General features: G+C 47.8%; 1 protein-coding gene across 4 annotated transcripts in view; it reads right to left on the bottom strand.

Moving 5' to 3' along the window:
• LOC124039407 (transforming acidic coiled-coil-containing protein 2-like) overlaps nt 1-23,025 on the bottom strand; it is a 104,323-nt gene that overhangs the window by 29,976 nt on the left and 51,322 nt on the right. For all 4 annotated transcript variants that reach the window (XM_046355375.1, XM_046355372.1, XM_046355373.1 and 1 more), the window contains exons 8-11: nt 21,992-22,071; nt 21,372-21,555; nt 2,674-2,832; nt 2,396-2,472 (exon numbers count right to left, since the gene is read on the bottom strand). In XM_046355375.1, coding sequence (XP_046211331.1) covers nt 2,396-2,472; nt 2,674-2,832; nt 21,372-21,555; nt 21,992-22,071 — 500 coding nt within the window. The remainder of the gene's footprint in view (nt 1-2,395; nt 2,473-2,673; nt 2,833-21,371; nt 21,556-21,991; nt 22,072-23,025) is intronic.

Genomic DNA, 23,025 nt, shown 5'->3' with positions numbered 1-23,025 from the left:
CTGAGGTGTATGTAAACTTCCGACTTCAACTGTATATATTACATTTACATTTAAGTCATTTAGCAGACGCTCTTATCCAGAGCGACTTACAAATACAAATAGTATATATATATATATATACACACACATACCGGGAAATATACACATAGTATATACACACACACATACATATACTCTACTGTTCAAAAGTTTGGGGTCACTTAGAAATGTTCTTGTTTTTGAAAGAAATGCAAATCTATTGTCCATTTATAAAATCGATCAGAAATACAGTGTAGACATTGTTAATGTCAACTACCTCTTTCCCAACTGTATTTAATTAATGTATTTATTTTGCTCCTTTGCACCCCATTATTTTTATTTCTACTTTGCACATTCTTCCATTGCAAAACTACCATTCCAGTGTTTTACTTGCTATATTGTATTTACTTTGCCACCATGGCCTTTTTTTTGCCTTTACCTCCCTTCTCACCTGATTTGCTCACATTGTATATAGACTTGTTTATACTGTATTATTGACTGTATGTTTGTTTTACTCCATGTGTAAGTCTGTGTCGTTGTATCTGTCGAACTGCTTTGCTTTATCTTGGCAAGGTCGTAATTGTAAATGAGAACTTGTTCTCAACTTGACTACCTGGGTAAATAAAGGTGTTCTCAACCAGCCTACCTGGTTAAATAAAGGTGTTCTCAACTAGCCTACCTGGTTAAATAAATGTGTTCTCAACTAGCCTACCTGGTTAAATAAAGGTGTTCTCAACTAGCCTACCTGGTTAAATAAAGGTGTTCTCAACTAGCCTACCTGGTTAAATAAAGGTGTTCTCAACTAGCCTACCTGGTTAAATAAAGGTGTTCTCAACTAGCCTACCTAGTTAAATAAAGGTGTTCTCAACTAGCCTACCTAGTTAAATAAAGGTGTTCTCAACTAGCCTACCTGGTTAAATAAAGGTGTTCTCAACTAGCCTACCTAGTTAAATAAAGGTGTTCTCAACTAGCCTACCTAGTTAAATAAAGGTGTTCTCAACTGGCCTACCTGGTTAAATAAAGGTGTTCTCAACTAGCCTACCTGGTTAAATAAAGGTGTTCTCAACTAGCCTACCTGGTAAAATAAAGGTGTTCTCAACTAGCCTACCTGGTTAAATAAAGGTGTTCTCAACTAGCCTACCTGGTTAAATAAAGGTGTTCTCAACTAGCCTACCTGGTTAAATAAAGGTGTTCTCAACTAACCTACCTGGTTAAATAAAGGTGTTCTCAACTAGCCTACCTGGTTAAATAAAGGTGAAATAAATACATAAAAATTGGCTGGCCAATTACCTTCATCCAAAATTCCTTGACAGTCACATCCCTACCCACAAAAGTGAGTTGGACGAGGCCAACTAAAGACCTCTTCAGGCATATGTTTAAATCTTTCACTGCTTGTTTTGGGTGAGATGAGGACAATAGAAGGAAGGCTCCTAAATGCTTGTTTTGGGTGAGATGAGGGCAGCAGGAAGGCTCCTAAATGCTTGTTTTGGGTGAGATGAGGGCAGCAGAAGGAAGGCTCCTAAATGCTTGTTTTGGGTGAGATGAGGGCAGAAGGAAGGCTCCTAAATGCTTGTTTTGGGTGAGATGAGGGCAGCAGGAAGGCTCCTAAATGCTTGTTTTCGGTGAGATGAGGGCAGCAGAAGGAAGGCTCCTAAATGCTTGTTTTCGGTGAGATGAGGGCAGCAGAAGGAAGGCTCCTAAATGCTTGTTTTGGGTGAGATGAGGACAATAGAAGGAAGGCTCCTACATGTCAAGAAAGAAAACTAGTAGCATGAAACAGTAACTATAGTATTTACAAAGACTGCATATACTGTACGTCGGAGCAGATCAGCCTGTACTTTACATAACATCAGCACACACAACTGCAATGCTTTTGGACACATGCGTTCAGTCTTTTTCAGACAGCTTTGTTTTGGTGTTGTCGGATAGAGAGGTAAGCGGGTGGATTAGCCTCCCCTCTTAGCTACTTAACCCTCCTTATCGTTGGGGCCAATCAGCCTAATGAAATAAATCACCTAGTTAATCTGAACTACTCTCTTACAAAAAAAAAACTGTGATGTCTACAACCTAAAAGGGTTCTTTTTGGATGTCCCCATAGGAGAACCCTTTGAAGAACCCCTTTTTGGTTCCAGGTAGAACAATTTCCACAGAGGGTTCTACATGGATCCTGAAAGGGTTCTACCTGAAACCAAAAAGGGTTCTATCTGGAACAAAACAAAAGAGTTCTACCTGGAACAAAAAGAGTTCTACCTGGAACAAAAAAGAGTTATCTTATGGGGACAGTTGAAGAACTCTTTTGGAAACCTTTTTACTAAGTGGGTAGGCATGACTGACCGTTGTCAAGGTAATGTGCCTGACTGACAGTTGATCCTCTCACCTCATCTCCAGCACTTCCTGTCGACTGTCCTCGTATTTCCTCTGCCACTCCAGTACCTCCTTCTCCTTGAACACGATCTGAGAGGGAGGAAGGGAGAACTTTAGTAGGTGCAGTTCACGTACACATCAGGAGAAAAACTATGAAGGGATCTGTCTGTATAAGGTAAACATTCGTATGAATATGACTACTACTGAATGTCAACCTGTTCCTCCAACACAGTAACACTCCTACAATGGATATGACTTTGACAGTAGTGAGTGGTGTGGGTAGAGGGGCACCTCTTCTCGTGCAATGCCCAGAGAGTAATCTAGGTCTTTGGATAGGTAGGGACTCTCCCTCTCCCCGTCTCCGTAGCTCGCCGTCTGGGTGTAAAGGCAATTCTTGGTCACCATGCTGTCCCTGTCCACTGTTGATGACATCACTTCTCTGTCTCTCTGCTGCCCAGGTCAAGTGTCAGGGAAGTGGAAGAGGAAGAGGAGGGGGGAGAGAGACAGGTACAGAAAGTTGGTTAGGAATCTGGTTGATCTAATGGTGGTTTCTGGTAGCTTTCCCAGAATCCCCAGGTTTTTCCAAAAATCCCAGTGGGAAGATTCCGGAATCAGCAGGGAATGAGCAGGGAATCAGCAGGGAATCAACAGGGAATGAGCAGGGAATCAGCAGTGAATGAGCAGGGAATCAACAGGGAATCAGCAGGGAATGAGCAGGGAATCAGCGGGGAATCAGCGGGGAATCAGCGGGGAATGAGCAGGGAATCAGCAGGGAATCAACAGGGAATCAACAGGGAATCAACAGGGAATCAGCAGGGAATCAGCAGGGAATGAGCAGGGAATCAGCAGGGAATGAGCAGGGAATCAGCAGGGAATCAACAGGGAATCAACAGGGAATCAACAGGGAATCAGCAGGGAATCAGCAGGGAATCAACAGGGAATCAACAGGGAATCAACAGGGAATGAGCAGGGAATCAACAGGGAATCAGCAGGGAATGAGCAGGGAATCAACAGGGAATCAGCAGGGAATCAGCAGGGAATCAACAGGGAATGAGCAGGGAATGAGCAGGGAATCAACAGGGAATCAACAGGGAATCAACAGGGAATCAACAGGGAATCAGCAGGGAATCAACAGGGAATCAACAGGGAATCAACAGGGAATGAGCAGGGAATCAACAGGGAATCAGCAGGGAATCAGCAGGGAATCAACAGGGAATCAACAGGGAATGAGCAGGGAATCAACAGGGAATCAGCAGGGAATCAGCAGGGAATCAACAGGGAATGAGCAGGGAATCAACAGGGAATCAGCAGGGAATCAACAGGGAATGAGCAGGGAATCAACAGGGAATCAGCAGGGAATCAGCAGGGAATCAACAGGGAATGAGCAGGGAATCAGCAGGGAATCAACAGGGAATCAACAGGGAATCAGCAGGGAATCAACAGGGAATGAGCAGGGAATGAGCAGGGAATCAACAGGGAATCAACAGGGAATCAACAGGGAATCAGCAGGGAATCAACAGGGAATCAACAGGGAATCAGCAGGGAATGAGCAGGGAATCAGCAGGGAATCAACAGGGAATGAGCAGGGAATCAGCAGGGAATCAACAGGGAATGAGCAGGGAATCAACAGGGAATGAGCAGGGAATCAACAGGGAATCAGCAGGGAATCAACAGGGAATCAACAGGGAATCAGCAGGGAATCAACAGGGAATGAGCGGGACATCTGGAATCCTTCCTGTAAAACAACAACAGGGAAAGTTACCTGCATTTAAAACCCTACAGGCAACATAATACACTCTTTATAACCATCCTGAATCTAAACCAAAACCTTAACCATAACCCTAACCTTTATCTAACCCCTCCCTAACCTTGGATCCAGAACCCTAACCTTTATCTAACCCCCCCTACACCACAGCCAAACTCTATAACCTTAACAAAAACCCTGAGGCATCTAACCCCTACCCTAACCTTAACCTTAACCATAACCCTAGCTTTATCTAACCCCTACCCTAACCTTAACCTTAACCATAACCCTAACCTTTATCTAACCCCTCCCTAACCTTAACCTAACCATAACCCTAACCTTTATCTAACCCCTACCCTAACCTTTGCCATAACCCTAACCTTTATCTAACTAACCTAAACCATAACCTAACCTTTATCTAACCCCTACCCTAACCTTAACCTTAACCATAACCCAAACCTTTATCTAACCCCTACCTAACCTTAACCTTAACCATAACCCTAACCTTTATCTAACCCCTACCCTAACCTTAACCTTAACCATAACCCTAACCTTTATCTAACCCCTACCCTAACCTTAACCTTAACCATAACCCTAACCTTTATCTAACCCCTACCCTAACCTTAACCTTAACCATAACCCTAACCTTTATCTAACCCCTACCCTAACCTTAACCTTAACCATAACCCTAACCTTTATCTAACCCCTACCCTAACCTTAACCATAACCCTAACCTTTATCTAACCCCTACCCTAACTAACCCCATAACCCTAACCTTTATCTAACCCCTAAACCAACCAAACCCTAACCTTTATCTAACCCCTACCCTAACCTTAACCTTAACCATAACCCTAACCTTTATCTAACCCCTACCCTAACCTTAACCATAACCATAACCTTTATCTAACTAACCCCTATCTAACCCCTAACCTTTATCTAACCCCTACCCTAACCTTAACCATAACCCTAACCTTTATCTAACCCCTACCCTAACCTTAACCTTAACCATAACCCTAACCTTTATCTAACCCCTACCCTAACCTTAACCTTAACCATAACCCTAACCTTTATCTAACCCCTACCCTAACCTTAACCTTAACCATAACCCTAACCTTTATCTAACCCTTACTTTAACTGTATGAAATGTGAACTTCAATGGGGTTACATCAGAGTTTGACGTCCCAAGGATCCCTCTTAGATTTTCTCCTGCAATGATGCTCCTGGAGATTTGGGCAGCTGGTAGCAACATCAACAATCGTCAATCCCAGAGCTGTGGCCCTGTGATTGGCTGAAGCTGCAACAGCTTGGCTGTGATTGGGTCCAGGCAAGGCAAAGAGGCAGTATTGCTGGGGGAGGGATGGGAATAGGGTAGCAGCACAGGGTTGTGCCGGTCAGCCGGTAATTGACTGTTAATTAACATTAACACATTTAGCATCTCGTGGCTTCCACGAATAGCCTACAAGACACTGATGCAGACCTTTGGAACATCTACAGTTTAAAAAGTATAATAAATCCATGTAATATATTCTACACCATCACAATAAACAGGTCTAAATAAACATTATGATATGAAGAAAATGGAGTCTATTTCAGAAGAACAGAATCCTCTGAGTTGTCCTGATGTTAGGTCCTGATCTGGCTGTGCCATATGGCTGTGGGCTACACTAGTTCATTTAGCAGACAAGATTAGTTTATAATTCTGTGGCATTATTTTACAGTATGAAGAATACAATTGAACAAAGCTGAATAAAATCGAAAGGATATTTTCCACAAACGATTTGAGAGAGTGAGCACATGCGGATGTGTGGACAGTTCTTCCAACATTTTCAATATGCGCCTCGGAATTCTATAAGGACCCGTGCAGTTGCGTCCCAAATGTGTCTGTCTTCACTTGTAGCCTGTGAGAAGGACCCGATTACTTAACAGGCATTGGCTAATAGGAACTGAGATATCTGACAGCCATGTGAGTGAGAGGTGCTTCAGAACACGCAGCCGGGAGAAGGGAATTATAATTATTATATTCAGCCCAAAAGGCATGGATTATTCTTTTAGGAGGCATTGTGGCCCTTGTAAAGCAGATTAATGTGTATATTTTATTAAGAAGAAGCAGCATTACCACCCTGCATACCACTGCTGGCTTGCTTCTGAAGCTCAGCAGGGTTAGTCCTGGTCAGTTCCTGGATGGGAGACCAGATGCTGCTGGAAGTGGTGTTGGAGGGCCAGTAGGAGGCACTCTTTCCTCTGGTCTAAAATAAATATCCCAATGCCCCAAGGCAGTGATTGGGGACACTGCCCTGTGTAGGGTGGTGTCTTTCGAATGGGACGTTAAACGGGTGTCCTGACTCTCTGAGGTCATTAAAGATCCCATGGTACTTATCGTAAGAGTAGGGGTGTTAACCCTGGTGTCCTGACTCTCTGAGGTCATTAAAGATCCCATGGCACTTATCGTAAGAGTAGGGGTGTTAACCCTGGTGTCCTGACTCTCTGAGGTCACTAAAGATCCCTTGGCACTTATTGTAAGAGTAGGGGTGTTAACCCCGGTGTCCTGACTCTCTGAGGTCATTAAAGATCCCTTGGCACTTATCGTAAGAGTAGGGGTGTTAACCCCGGTGTCCTGGCTAAATTCCCAATCTGGCCCTCAAACCATCACGGTCACCTAATAATCCCCAGTTTACAATTGGCTCATTCATCCCCCTCCTCTCCCCTGTAACTATTCCCCAGGTCGTTGCTGCAAATGAGAACGTGTTCTCAGTCAACCTACCTGGTAAAAAAATATATATAATAATATGTTAATTGTGATACAAACCTTATTGAAAAATATATAGGCCTATGGGCTAAGTTACAAGAGGTGTGAGACTATGGTTTGAAAAAAGTCGCAACAAAAAAAGGCATGTGCTGTTTCTTGCCTTACTGCACACAGCTGGTCACAAGTGACAGGACAATATTGTCACCCATCAGACTATTCTTGATTTAATCTTGTCTTTACATATACTAAATAATATATGTGTGAATCTTGTTTTGATTTAGACCTTCATCATGTGGTCCTTCTGTAGCTCAGTTGGTAGAGCATGGCGCTTGTAACGCCAGGGTAGTGGGTTCGATCCCCGGGACCACCCATACGTAGAATGTATGCACACATGACTGTAAGTTGCTTTGGATAAAAGCGTCTGCTAAATGGCATATATTATCATGCACCTGCATCGAAACAGGGACAGGGGAAAATACATATCTAATGCTCTTAACTTCTTGGTGATTGGGGGGCAGTATTGAGTAGCTTTGGATGAATAAGGTGTCCAAAGTAAACTGCCTGCTACTCAGGCCCAGTTGCTAATATATGAATATTATTATTAGTGTATTGGATAGAAAACGCTCTGAAGTTTCTAAAACTGTTTGAATGATGTCTGTGAGTATAACAGAATATTATAATAGAACTCATATGGCAGGCGAAAACCTGAGAAAAATCCATCCAGGAAGTGGGAAATCTGAGGCTTGTAGTTTTTTAAAACTTATCCCCTATTGTAGACACAGTGGGATATTGGTTATGTTGCACTTCCTAAGGCTTCCACTTGACTAACTACAAACTTTATTGACCCCCATCCCCAAACCCACAAAAAAAATTAAATGGTTTAATCCTCTCTGTGGGGGATAAGAGGATGAGTTGATTGAATTGGGGCCTCATGGGGGTGTAGGAGATTTACAGCCCCACTAATATAGAGACATCTACCTGTCCGTTTTATTGCTTCTTTAATCAGCAGAACAGTTTTCAGCTGTGCTAACATAAATGCAAAAGGGTTTTCTAATGATCAATTAGCATTTTAAAAGTATAAACTTGGATTAGCTAACACAACGTGCCATTGGAACACAGGAGTGATGGTTGCTGATAATGAGCCTCTGTACAACTACGTAGATATTCCATTTAAAAAATCAGCCGTTTCCAGCTACAATATTAACAATGTCTACACTGTATTTCTGATCAATTTGATGCTATTTTAATGGATTTTTTTTTTTTGCTTTTCTTTCAAAAACAAGGACACTTCTAAGTGACCCCAAACTTTTGAACGGTTGTGCACTATGTAGGGCTTGTGTCAAAAGTAGTGCACTATACAGGGCTCTGGTCTAAAGTAGTGCACGATACAGGTCTCTGGTCTATAGTAGTGCACTCACAGGTCTCTGGTCTAAAGTAGTGCACTACACAGGTCTCTGGTCTAAAGTAGTGCACTACACGGGTCTCTGGTCTAAAGTAGTGCACTATACAGGGCTCTGGTCTAAAGTAGTGCACTACACAGGTCTCTGGTCTAAAGTAGTGCACGATACAGGTCTCTGGTCTATAGTAGTGCACGATACAGGTCTCTGGTCTATAGTAGTGCACTCACAGGTCTCTGGTCTAAAGTAGTGCACTACACAGGTCTCTGGTCTAAAGTAGTGCACTACACAGGTCTCTGGTCTAAAGTAGTGCACTATACAGGGCTCTGGTCTAAAGTAGTGCACTATATAGGGCTCTGGTCTAAAGTAGACTTCCTTCCCTCTACCTACCTACCTCCCTCCCTCCCTCTACCTAATATACTTTACATAGAGGTAAACCTTAAGACAATAACAAAGCAGACACATTAATAACAATGACAAACGAGAGAGAGAGAGAGAGAGAGAGAGAGAGAGAGAGAGAGAGAGAGAGAGAGAGAGAGAGAGAGAGAGAGAGAGAGAGAGAGAGAGAGAGAGAGAGAGAGAGAGAGAGAGAGGAGAGAGAGAGAGAGAGAGAGAGAGAGAGAGAGAGAGAGAGAGAGAGAGAGAGAGAGAGACAGAGAGAGAGAGAGAGAGAGAAGGAGAGATTGAGTCCATGTTACAGACCTTTTAGATAGAAGTGGATGGGATCTAGTTCTGTCTCTAGTTGAATTGGGGCAGTAGGAGAACAGTTACTAGGGGGTGACTGGTCAGGGGGTGAGGGGGTGACGGGGCAGTAGGAGAACAGTTACTAGAGGGTGACTGGTCAGGGGGTGAGGGGGTAACAGGACAGTAGGAGAACAGTTACTAGGGGTGATGGGGTAGAAGGAGAACAGTTACTAGGGGGTGATGGGGCAGTCGTAGAACAGTTACTAGGGGGTAACAGGACAGTAGGAGAACAGTTACTAGGGGGTGACTGGTCAGGGGTGAGGGGGTGACGGAGCAGTAGGAGAACAGTTACTAGGGGGTGATGGGGCAGTAGGAGAACAGTTACTAGGGGGTGATGGGGCAGTAGGAGAACAGTTACTAGGGGGTGATGGGGCAGTAGGAGAACAGTTACTAGGGGGTGATGGGGCAGAAGGAGAACAGTTACTAGGGGGTGATGGGGCAGTAGGAGAACAGTTACTAGGGGGTGATGGGGCAGTAGGAGAACAGTTACTAGGGGTGATGGTCAGGGGGTGAGGGGGTGACGGAGCAGTAGGAGAACAGTTACTAGGGGGTGACTGGTCAGGGGGTGAGGGGGTGATGGGGTAGTAGGAGAACAGTTACTAGGGGGTGACTGGTCAGGGGGTGAGGGGGTAACAGGGCAGTAGGAGAACAGTTACTAGGGGGTGATGGGGCAGTAGTAGAACAGTTACTAGGGGGTAACAGGGCAGTAGGAGAACAGTTACTAGGGGGTGACTGGTCAGGGGGTGAGGGGGTAACAGGGCAGTAGTAGAACAGTTACTAGAGGGTGACTGGTCAGGGGGTGAGGGGGTGATGGGGCAGTAGGAGAACAGTTACTAGGGGGTGACTGGTCAGGGGGTGAGGGGGTGATGGGGCAGAAGGAGAACAGTTACTAGGGGGTGACTGGTCAGGGGGTGAGGGGGTGACGGGCAGTAGGAGAACAGTTACTAGAGGGTGACTGGTCAGGGGGTGAGGGGGTAACAGGGCAGTAGGAGAACAGTTACTAGGGGGTGATGGGGCAGAAGGAGAACAGTTACTAGGGGGTAACAGGGCAGTAGGAGAACAGTTACTAGGGGGTGATAGGGCAGTAGTAGAATAGTTACTAGGGGGTGACTGGTCAGGGGTGAGGGGGTAACAGGGCAGTAGGAGAACAGTTACTAGAGGGTGACTGGTCAGGGGGTGAGGGGGTGACGGGGCAGTAAGAGAACAGTTACTAGAGGGTGACTGGTCAGGGGGTGAGGGGGTAACAGGGCAGTAGGAGAACAGTTACGAGGGGGTGATGGGGCAGTATGAGAACAGTTACGAGGGGGTGATGGGGCAGTAGGAGAACAGTTACTAGGGGGTGATGGGGCAGTAGGAGAACAGTTACTAGGGGGTGATGGGGCAGTAGGAGAACAGTTACTAGGGGGTGATAGGGCAGTAGTAGAATAGTTACTAGGGGGTGACTGGTCAGGGGGTGAGGGGGTAACAGGGCAGTAGGAGAACAGTTACTAGAGGGTGACTGGTCAGGGGGTGAGGGGGTGACGGGGCAGTAAGAGAACAGTTACTAGAGGGTGACTGGTCAGGGGGTGAGGGGGTAACAGGGCAGTAGGAGAACAGTTACGAGGGGGTGATGGGGCAGTATGAGAACAGTTACGAGGGGGTGATGGGGCAGTAGGAGAACAGTTACTAGGGGGTGATGGGGCAGTAGGAGAACAGTTACTAGGGGTGATGGGGCAGTAGGAGAACAGTTATTAGGGGGTGATGGGGCAGTAGGAGAACAGTTACTAGGGGTGATGGGGCAGTAGGAGAACAGTTACTAGGGGGTGATGGGGCAGTAGGAGAACAGTTACTAGGGGGTGATGGGGCAGTAGGAGAACAGTTACTAGGGGTGATGGGGCAGTAGGAGAACAGTTACTAGGGGGTGATGGGGCAGTAGGAGAACAGTTACTAGGGGTGATGGGGCAGTAGGAGAACAGTTACTAGGGGGTGATGGGGCAGTAGGAGAACAGTTACTAGGGGGTGATGGGGCAGTAGGAGAACAGTTACTAGGGGGTGATGGGGCAGAAGGAGAACAGTTACTAGGGGGTGACTGGTCAGGGGGTGAGGGGTGATGGGGCAGTAGGAGAACAGTTACTAGGGGGTGATGGGGCAGTAGGAGAACAGTTACTAGGGAGTGAAGGGGCAGTAGGAGAACAGTTACTAGGGGGTGATGGGGCAGTAGGAGAACAGTTACTAGGGGGTGATGGGGTAGAAGGAGAACAGTTACTAGAGGGTGATGGGGCAGTAGGAGAACAGTTACTAGGGGGTGATGGGGCAGTAGGAGAACAGTTACTAGGGGGTGATGGGGCAGTAGGAGAACAGTTACTAGGGGGTGATGGGGCAGTAGGAGAACAGTTACTAGGGGGTGATGGGGCAGTAGGAGAACAGTTACTAGGGGGTGATGGGGCAGTAGGAGAACAGTTACTAGGGGGTGAGGGGGCAGTAGGAGAACAGTTACTAGGGGGTGACTGGTCAGGGGGTGAGGGGGTAACAGGGCAGTATGAGAACAGTTACTAGGGGGTGATGGGGCAGTAGGAGAACAGTTACTAGGGGGTGATGGGGCAGTAGGAGAACAGTTACTAGGGGGTGATGGGGCAGTAGGAGAACAGTTACTAGGGGGTGATGGGGCTGTAGGAGAACAGTTACTAGGGGGTGATGGGGCAGTAGGAGAACAGTTACTAGGGGGTGATGGGGCAGTAGGATAACAGTTACTAGGGGGTGATTGGGCAGTAGGAGAACAGTTACTAGGGGGTGATGGGGCAGTAGGAGAACAGTTACTAGGGGTGATGGGGCAGTAGGAGAACAGTTACTAGGGGGTGACTGGTCAGGAGGTGAGGGGGTAACAGGGCAGTATGAGAACAGTTACTAGGGGGTGATGGGGCAGTAGGAGAACAGTTACTAGGGGGTGATGGGGCAGTAGGAGAACAGTTACTAGGGGGTGATGGGGCAGTAGGAGAACAGTTACTAGGGGTGATGGGGCAGTAGGAGAACAGTTACTAGGGGGTGATGGGGCAGTAGGAGAACAGTTACTAGGGGGTGATGGGGCAGTAGGATAACAGTTACTAGGGGTGATGGGGCAGTAGGAGAACAGTTACTAGGGGGTGATGGGGCAGTAGGAGAACAGTTACTAGGGGTGATGGGGCAGTAGGAGAACAGTTACTAGGGGGTGATGGGGCAGTAGGATAACAGTTACTAGGGGGTGATGGGGCAGTAGGAGAACAGTTACTAGGGGTGACTGGTCAGGGGGTGAGGGGGTAACAGGGCAATAGGAGAACAGTTACTAGGGGGTGACATTTCTCCTCTTACTTTGGGTGAACTGAAGAGATTCCACCTGCTGGGCTTCTTGAGGAGGGACTGTGGAGTGGGGAAACATCAGACAACGTGAGACAGAGACGAGATGGGAGGAAGAGGAGGAAGAGGAGGAAGAGGAGGAAGAGGAGTGGTGAAACATCAGACAGCGTGAGACAGAGACAAGATGGGAGGAAGAGGAGGAAGAGGAGGAAGAGGAGTGGTGAAACATCAGACAGCGTGAGACAGAGACGAGGTGGGAGGAAGAGGAGGAAGAGGAGGAAGAGGAGGAAGTGGAGTGGTGAAACATCAGACAGCGTGAGACAGAGACGAGATGGGAGGAAGAGGAGGAAGGGGAGGAAGAGGAGGAAGAGGAGGAAGAGGAGTGGTGAAACATCAGACAGCGTGAGACAGAGACGAGATGGGAGGAAGAGGAGGAAGAGGAGGAAGAGGAGGAAGAGGAGGAAGAGGAGTGGTGAAACATCAGACAGCGTGAGACAGAGACGAGATGGGAGGAAGAGGAAGAGGAGGAAGAGGAGTGGTGAAACAGACAGCGTGAGACAGAGACGAGATGGGAGGAAGAGGAGGAAGAGGAGTGGTGAAACATCAGACAGCGTGAGACAGAGACAAGATGGGAGGAAGAGGAGGAAGAGGAGGAAGAGGAGTGGGGAAACATCAGACAGCGTGAGACAGAGATGAGGTGGGAGGAAGAGGAGGAAGAGGAGGAAGAGGAGGAAGAGGAGTGGTGAAACATCAGACAGCGTGAGACAGAGACGAGATGGGAGGAAGAGGAAGAGGAGGAAGAGGAGTGGTGAAACAGACAGCGTGAGACAGAGACGAGATGGGAGGAAGAGGAGGAAGAGGAGGAAGAGGAGGAAGAGGAGTGGTGAAACATCAGACAGCGTGAGACAAAGACGAGATGGGAGGAAGAGGAGGAAGAGGAGGAAGAGGAGGAAGAGGAGGAAGAGGAGTGGTGAAACAGACAGCATGAGACAGAGACGAGATGGGAGGAAGAGGAGGAAGAGGAGGAAGAGGAGGAAGAGGAGGAAGAGGAGTGGTGAAACAGACAGCGTGAGACAGAGACGAGATGGGAGGAAGAGGAGGAAGAGGAGGAAGAGGAGGAAGAGGAGTGGTGAAACATCAGACAGCGTGAGACAGAGACGAGATGGGAGGAAGAGGAAGAGGAAGAGGAGGAAGAGGAGTGGTGAAACAGACAGCGTGAGACAGAGACAAGATGGGAGGAAGAGGAGGAAGAGGAGGAAGAGGAGGAAGAAGAGTGGTGAAACATCAGACAGCGTGAGACAGAGACAAGATGGGAGGAAGAGGAGGAAGAGGAGGAAGAGGAGTGGTGAAACATCAGACAGCGTGAGACAGAGACGAGGTGGGAGGAAGAGGAGGAAGAGGAGTGCGGAAACATCAGACAGCGTGAGACAGAGACGAGGTGGGAGGAAGAGGAGGAAGAGGAGGAAGAGGAGGAAGAGGAGTGGTGAAACATCAGACAGGGTGAGACAGAGACGAGATGGGAGGAAGAGGAAGAGGAGGAAGAGGAGTGGGGAAACATCAGACAGCGTGAGACAGAGACGAGGTGGGAGTAAGAGGAGGAAGAGGAGGAAGAGGACTGGTGAAACATCAGACAGCGTGAGACAGAGACGAGATGGGAGGAAGAGGAACAGAGAGGTGGGAGGAAGAGGAAGAGGGGGTGAAACATCAGACAGCGTGAGACAGAGACGAGGTGGGAGGAAGAGGAGAAGGAGGAAGATGAGGAAGAGGAGTGGTGAAACATCAGACAGCGTGAGACAGAGACGAGATGGGAGGAAGAGGAAGAGGAGGAAGAGGAGGAAGAGGAGTGGTGAAACATCAGACAGTGTGAGACAGAGACAAGATGGGAGGAAGAGGAGGAAGAGGAGTGGTGAAACAGACAGCGTGAGACAGAGACGAGATGGGAGGAAGAGGAGGAAGAGGAAGAGGAGGAGGAAGAGGAGGAAGAGGAGTGGGGAAACATCAGACAGCGTGAGACAGACGAGATGGGAGGAAGAGGAGGAAGAGGAAGAGGAGTGGGGAAACATCAGACAGCGTGAGACAGAGACGAGGTGGGAGGAAGAGGAGGAAGAGGAGGAAGAGGAGGAAGAGGAGGAAGAGGAGTGGTGAAACATCAGACAGCGTGAGACAGAGACGAGATGGGAGGAAGAGGAGGAAGAGGAGGAAGAGGAGTGGTGAAACATCAGACAGCGTGAGACAGAGACGAGATGGGAGGAAGAGGAGGAAGAGGAGGAAGAGGAGGAAGAGGAGGAAGAGGAGGAAGAGGAGTGGTGAAACATCAGATAGCGTGAGACAGAGGAGATGGGAGGAAACATCAGATAGCGTGAGACAGAGACAAGATGGGAGGAAGAGGAGAGGAGGAAGAGGAGGAAGAGGAGTGGTGAAGAGGAGACAGAGACGATGAAGAGGAGTGGTGAAACATCAGACAGCGTGAGACAGACAGATGGGAGGAGGAGAGATGGGAGGAAGAGGAGGAAGAGGAGGAAGAGGAGGAAGAGGAGGAAGGGGAAACATCAGACAGCGTGAGACAGAGACGAGGTGGGAGGAAGAGGAGGAAGAGGAGGAAGAGGAGGAAGAGGAGTGGTGAAACATCAGACAGCGTGAGACAGAGACGAGATGGGAGGAAGAGGAAGAGGAGGAAGAGGAGGAAGAGGAGGAAGAGGAGTGGTGAAACATCAGACAGTGTGAGACAGAGACAAGATGGGAGGAAGAGGAGGAAGAGGAGTGGTGAAACAGACAGCGTGAGACAGAGACCAGATGGGAGGAAGAGGAGGAAGAGGAGGAAGAGGAGTGGTGAAACATCAGACAGCGTGAGACAGAGACGAGATGGGAGGAAGAGGAGGGAAGAGGAGTGGGGAAACATCAGACAGCGTGAGACAGAGGAAGGGAGGAGGAAGAGGAGGAAGAGGAGTGGGGAAACATCAGACAGCGTGAGACAGAGACGAGATGGGAGGAAGAGGAGGAAGAGGAAGAGGAGTGGGGAAACATCAGACAGCGTGAGACAGAGACGAGGTGGGAGGAAGAGGAGGAAGGAGGGTGAAACATCAGACAGCGTGAGACAGAGACAGAGAGAGGAAGAGGAAGAGGAAGGAGGAGTGGTGAAACATCAGACAGCGTGAGACAGAGACGAGATGGGAGGAAGAGGAGGAAGAGGAGGAAGAGGAGTGGTGAAACATCAGACAGCGTGAGACAGAGACGAGATGGGAGGAAGAGGAGGAAGAGGAGGAAGAGGAGTGGTGAAACATCAGACAGCGTGAGACAGAGACGAGATGGGAGGAAGAGGAAGAGGAGGAAGAGGAGTGGGGAAACATCAGACAGCGTGAGACAGAGACGAGGTGGGAGGAAGAGGAGGAAGAGGAGGAAGAGGAGTGGTGAAACATCAGACAGCGTGAGACAGAGACGAGATGGGAGGAAGAGGAGGAAGAGGAGGAAGAGGAGTGGTGAAACATCAGACAGCATGAGACAGAGACTAGATGGGAGGAAGAGGAGGAAGAGGAGGAAGAGGAGGAAGAGGAGTGGTGAAACATCAGACAGCGTGAGACAGAGACGAGATGGGAGGAAGAGGAGGAAGAGGAGGAAGAGGAGGAAGAGGAGGAAGAGGAGTGGTGAAACATCAGACAGCGTGAGACAGAGACGAGATGGGAGGAAGAGGAGGAAGAGGAGGAAGAGGAGTGGTGAAACATCAGACAGCGTGAGACAGAGACGAGATGGGAGGAAGAGGAGGAAGAGGAGGAAGAGGAGTGGTGAAACATCAGACAGCATGAGACAGAGACTAGATGGGAGGAAGAGGAGGAAGAGGAGGAAGAGGAGTGGTGAAACATCAGACAGCGTGAGACAGAGACAAGATGGGAGGAAGAGGAGGAAGAGGAGGAAGAGGAGGAAGAGGAGTGGTGAAACATCAGACAGCGTGAGACAGAGACGAGATGGGAGGAAGAGGAGGAAGAGGAGGAAGAGGAGTGGGGAAGAGACATGGCAATAGACAGGGGTAGGGTTTCAGGTCCTTTCGGGAAGACTCTGCTGTCCTAGCTTCAGGGGGGAAGATGAACAGGGACTCTGCTGTCCTAGCATCAGGGGGAAGATGGACAGGCACTCTGCTGTCCTAGCTTCAGGGGGAAGATGGACTCTGATATCCTAGCTTCAGGGGGAAGATGGACAGGGACTCTGCTGTCCTAGCATCAGGGGAAGATGGACTCTGCTGTCCTAGCATCAGGGGGAAGATGGACAGGGACTCTGCTGTCCTAGCATCAGGGGGAAGATGGGCAGGGACTTTGTTGTCCTAGCATCAGGGGAAGATGGACAGGGACTCTGTTGTCCTAGCATCAGGGGAAGATGGGCAGGGACTCTGTTGTCCTAGCATCAGGGGGAAGATGGGCAGGGACTCTGCTGTCCTAGCATCAGGGTGAAGATGGACAGGGAATCTGCTGTCCCAGCATCAGGGGGAAGATGGACAGGGACTCTGCTGTCCTAGCATCAGGGGGAAGATGGACAGGGACTCTACTATCCTAGCTTCAGGGGGAAGATGGACAAGGACTCTGCTGTCCTAGCTTCAGGGGGAAGATGGACAGGGACTCTGCTGTCCTAGCATCGGGGGGAAGATGGACAGGGACTCTGCTATCCTAGCATCGGGGGAAGATGGACAGGGACTCTGCTGTCCTAGCATCAGGGGGAAGATGGACAGGGACTCTGCTGTCCTAGCTTCAGGGGGAGATGGGCAGGGACTTTGTTGTCCTAGCATCAGGGGGAAGATGGACAGGGACTCTGTTGTCCTAGCATCAGGGGGAAGATGGGCAGGGACTCTGTTGTCCTAGCATCAGGGGAAGATGGGCAGGGACTCTGCTGTCCTAGCATCAGGGTGAAGATGGACAGGAATCTGCTGTCCCAGCATCAGGGGAAGATGGACAGGGACTCTGCTGTCCTAGCATCAGGGGAAGATGGACAGGGACTCTACTATCCTAGCTTCAGGGGGAAGATGGACAAGGACTCTGCTGTCCTAGCTTCAGGGGGAAGATGGACAGGGACTCTGCTGTCCTAGCATCGGGGGGGGAAGATGGACAGGGACTCTGCTATCCTAGCATCAGGGGGAAGCTGGTTCCACAATTGGGGTGCCAGGACAGAGAAGAGCTTGGACTGGGCTGAGCGGAAACTGCCTCCTGTAGGGGTGGGACGTCCAAGAGACCAGTGGTGGACCGTAGATTACTTTCAGGGTGACGAAACATCTCAAATCAAGTTGTGAAATCTCGCACCTTCTCCAAACCTTCAACTAGGCGTCAATGAACCTTCTTTCTGCGGACATTCAACCTGAAATGAGGTTATGTGTTGACACTTGAGGAAACCTACCCAACAGACCTCACTTTCAGCACATCTGGCGTGACCCTGTTGTGTTCATCAGTGTTGTTGCTGTTATTTACCAGAAAAATAACAGTACATCATCATAAATAATGACTCCCATTTGATTGAGGAATGACTACAGATTGATGAGTAGGTTTTGCAAAATTCCAGTAGCTTTCACCAAAATTCCCAAGTTTTCCAGAAATCAGTGTTGGAAGAGTCCCTGAATAAAGATAGAATAAGCAGGTGGTAATCCCGATTCCTCCAAACAGGATTTCTGGAAAACCTGGGAATTTTGGTGAATGTTACCGGAATTGTGCAACCCTAGGAATGAGGATAACGTGGCGTTATCAGATGGTGGCTGACCCAGATGAAGTCAACCATATCCCAAGTCACCTTCGTATTTATCGAAGCCTTTCCTGATCAGGCCAACAGGCAACATGCATGGATGGGTTTGATACAAAGGAGAGAAAAGGCCCAGCGCTCTTTTCTGCTGATTGTTTCAGGAAAGCTGGTGATTGGAATTCAGGGGTTAGGGGTCACAGGTCAGGGGCTACAAGCCGTGTTAGGTGGGGAAATACAGGGAGAGGCAGCAGCAATTATTGTTATTGTTGAGTAACAGCCATGGGCTCACACAATGGTGTTACTAAAGGGGGGGGGCAGGCTGAGACACGCTCATGCTGCTCTCACAGTCACACATCGACACACACACACACGGTGAGCAGGTACAGGTGCAGGCTGGTTCAGCTCAGTACCTGGGGGGTGACAGTGGAGAGGGAGGGGCTGTCTGAGATGTGTTTGGCTACCTGCAGAGCCTCTATCCTCAGAGCAGCTAGAACCAGTTCCTCCTGAGACGCAGGTAGGACAGGGGGACGGGGAGGGGGGGGGTGAGTGGGAGGAGTGGGAGAAGGGAGGGCGTGGCCAGAGGGAGGAGGAGGAAGGGTGTGGCCATAGGGAGGAGGAGGAAGGGTGTTGCCGGAGGGAGAGGGAGGAGACATAAAGAGAACCAGAAGTTGAGGCTACTTACTTCCCACCTACAGAACCCACACACACAGATCAACAAACAGTCACACACACATACAGTAGTCAACACATAACAGGCTAACATATTGTAGATAAAAGGAAGATCAATGAAAGTAATGGAGTAGCTAAGGTAAAGGAAACTGACTAGACACCAGGGTGAAAATGAAGAGAGGCAGAGACAGTGAGGACACACACTCATCCTCAAACACTAATAGTGTTACCATGATAAATCAATAATATAACTATGATAAATCAACAATATAAATCAATAATATAACTATGATAAATCAATAATATAACTATGATAAATCAATAATATAAATCAATAATATAAATCAATAATATAAATCAATAATATAAATCAATAATATAAATCAATAATTTAAATCAATAATATAAATCAATAATATAACTATGATAAATCAATAATATAAATCAATAATATAAATCAATAATATAAATCAATAATATAACTATGATAAATCAATAATATAACTATGATAAATCAATAATATAAATCAATAATATAAATCAATAATATAAATCAATAATATAAATCAATAATATAACTATGATAAATCAACAATATAAATCAATAATATAAATCAATAATATAAATCAATAATATAAATCAATAATATAACTATGATAAATCAATAATATAAATCCATAATATAACCATGATAAATCAATAATATAAATCAATAATATAAATCAATAATATAAATCCATGATAAATCAATAATACAACTATGATAAATCAATAATATAAATCAATAATATAAATCAATAATATAACAATGATAAATCAATAATATAAATCAATAATATAAATCAATAATATAAATCAATAATATAACTATGATAAATCAATAATATAAATCAATTATATAAATCAATAATATAACTATGATAAATCAATAATATAACAATGATAAATCAATAATATAACTATGATAAATCAATAATATAAATCAATAATATAAATCAATAATATAAATCAATAATATAAATCAATAATATAAATCAATAATATAACTATGATAAATCAATAATATAACCATGATAAATCAATAATATAAATCAATAATATAAATCAATAATATAAATCAATAATATAAATCAATAATATAAATCAATAATATAACTATGATAAATCAATAATATAACAATGATAAATCAATAATATAACCATGATAAATCAATAATATAAATCAATAATCATGATAAATCATTCATACGATAGAGAGGGTCCACCAGGAAGCTGGTTGACACGCGAGGGAGGCCTCTGACTCTAATCAACACACCTGTAGTTTGAGGGCGAAGGCAGGGGGGTTGGTCTCTGCCAGGTCAGCCTCAACAGCCTCCAGGTGCACCAGGGGGTCAGGGCACTCAGACAGCCTGGTTAAGTGGGGTGCGTCTGGGGCTGGGACCTCCATAGGGCCCTGGGTGGGTAGCTACAGTACAGGGTGCGGCAGGAGGGAGGCGGAAGGGGTTGAGGAGGGGGTGAGGAGGGGGTGAGGAGGGGGTGAGGAGCGGGGTGAGGAGGGGGTGAGGAGCGGGGTGAGGAGGGGGTGAGGAGGGGGTGAGGAGGGGGTGAGGAGGGGGTGAGGAGGGGGTGAGGAGCGGGGTGAGGAGGGGGAGGAGGAGGGGGTGAGGAGGGGGTGAGGAGGGGGGGGGGTGAGGAGGGGGTGAGGAGGGGGTGAGGAGCGAGGGTCAGGAAGCGAGGTGAGGAGGGGGTGAGTGAGGAGGGGGTGAGGAGGGGTGAGGCGGGGTGAGGAGGGGGTGAGGAGGGGGTGAGGAGGGGGGTGAGGAGCGGGGGGGTGAGAGGAGGGGGTGAGGAGGGGGTGAGGAGGGGGCGTGAGGAGGGGGTGAGGAGGGGCGGGGTGAGGAGCGGGGTGAGGAGGGGGTGAGGAGGGGTGAGGAGGGGGAGGAGGGAAGAGCGTGGTTAGAAGCGAGGTGAGGAGGGGGTGAGGAGGGGGTGAGGAGGGGGCGAGGAGGGGGTGAGGAGCGGGGTGAGGAGCGGGGAGGAGGAGGGGTGAGGAGGGGTGAGGAGGGGTGAGGAGGGGGTGAAGAGCGTGGTTAGAAGCGAGGTGAGGAGGGGGTGAGGAGGGGGTGAGGAGGGGGTGAGGAGGGGGTGAGGAGCGGGGTGAGGAGCGGGGTGAGGAGGGGGTGAGGAGGGGGTGAAGAGCGTGGTTAGAAGCGAGGTGAGGAGGGGGTGAGGAGGGGGTCAGCATTGCACGGCAAAGCTTTGGGCAGTGTCAGCAGAAGGTTGGGAGGGGCTGAGTTGCTGAGACGGAGGTATGAGTTGTCTCTTGTTGGCCGGTAGGTAGTTTATGGTAATTACCTGATGGAAGTTAACTTAAGCCAGGGATTTGATAGTTTAACTGGGGTAGCATCTACACTGTAGGCCATACAGTATTTAGGGTTGGCACTGTCGCCCTCTACTGTACACATGACACGGACAGAGTTGAGAGGTCACGGCACAGCAAACTGGGAAAGAAAATGTGTCGTAACGTTGTATTCTGAGACAAGCCTGACACAAAGGGCATGCATATGGAAGACGACGAGAAACACACAGTCATTTCATCAGGTGTATTGATCCCCCCCCCCCCCCCAAACGTATTGATTGACAACCAGAGAGTTTGGTATTGTGACTCACCAGTCCATGATCCCTGTCTGTGCTCTGTGTCCGGCTGAGTGACCGGCTCTCTCTCTTCCTGGTCTTCTCCTTCTCTCCAGAGGACCACTCCGGACCGGGCCGAGACCCCTCCGGACCGGGCCGAGAGCCCAGCACCGGGGTCTTCATCTGGGCTGTGATCTGGGCCTCTATCTCCTCAAAGCTCCTAGAGAGAGGGAGAGAAGGAAGGAGGGATGTCCAATTTGTAAGTCGCTCTGGATAAGAGCGTCTGCTAAATGACTTAAATGTAATGTAATGGATGTTGAGGAGAACAGACAGGATCTCTGTGTGGTAGAAGCATTACATTAGTGACTAGAACGGGATAGTGAAATGTTGTTCGGCATACCCTTCTAAATCTGAATGACATTTAGAACTAATTACTAATCACTTTAAAATGCTCATGTTGATTATTGTGTGTGACTAAAGTGTGTGTGTGTGTGTGTGTGTGTGTGTGTGTGTGTGTGTGTGTGTGTGTGTGTGTGTGTGTGTGTGTGTGTGTGTGTGTGTGTGTGTGTGTGTGTGTGTGTGTGTGTGTGTGTGTGTGTGTGTGTGTGTGTGTGTGTGTGTGTGTGTGTGTGTGTGTGTGTCTCAGTGTGTTGTACCCTGTGCAGGGAGAGTTCGGTTCTGATCTGTGGTTAGGGTCTGTCACAGAGTCCAGCTTCAAGTAGAGAGCGGAAGGTTTCTTCACAGACAGAGGATGGAGAGAGAGAGAGAGTGAGAGAGAGGGCAGGGGTGTGTGAGAAAGACAGAGAGTGTGTGTGTGTGTGTGAGTGAGAGAGAGCGTGAGAGTGTGAGAGATAGAGTAGGGGAGAGAGAGAGAGTAGGAGAGGACATTAATTCAATTACTTGACACATTGGAAATAATTAACAAAAATCAGAGCGAAATAGAATGCTAGTTGGCCCCAAACAGAGTATACAGTGGCAGAATACCTGACCACTGTGGAAAAAACACCTGACCACTGTGGAAAAAACACCTGACCACTGTGGTAAAATACCTGACCACTGTGGTAAAATACCTGACCACTGTGGTAAACTACCTGACCACTGTGGCAGAATACCTGACCACTGTGGCAGAATACCTGACCACTGTGGAAAAAACACCTGACCACTGTGGTAAAATACCTGACCACTGTGGTAAAATACCTGACCACTGTGGTAAAAACACCTGACCACTGTGGAAAAAACACCTGACCACTGTGGTAAAATACCTGACCACTGTGGTAAAAACACCTGACCACTGTGGTAAAATACCTGACCACTGTGGTAAAAACACCTGACCACTGTGGAAAAAACACCTGACCACTGTGGTAAAATACCTGACCACTGTGGTAAAATACCTGACCACTGTGGAAAAACACCTGACCACTGTGGAAAAAACACCTGACCACTGTGGTAAAATACCTGACCACTGTGGTAAAATACCTGACCACTGTGGAAAAAACACCTGACCACTGTGGAAAAAACACCTGACCACTGTGGTAAAATACCTGACCACTGTGGTAAAATACCTGACCACTGTGGTAAAATACCTGACCACTGTGGTAAAATACCTGACCACTGACCACTGTGGAAAAAACACCTGACCACTGTGGTAAAATACCACTGTGACCACTGTGGTAAAATACCTGACCACTGA

Source organism: Oncorhynchus gorbuscha, linkage group LG07 (assembly GCF_021184085.1).
Source record: "Oncorhynchus gorbuscha isolate QuinsamMale2020 ecotype Even-year linkage group LG07, OgorEven_v1.0, whole genome shotgun sequence".
Taxonomy (NCBI): Eukaryota; Metazoa; Chordata; class Actinopteri; order Salmoniformes; family Salmonidae; genus Oncorhynchus; species Oncorhynchus gorbuscha.
The sequence above is the reverse complement of the archived record's forward strand: the minus strand, read 5'-3'. Positions and strand labels throughout refer to the sequence as shown.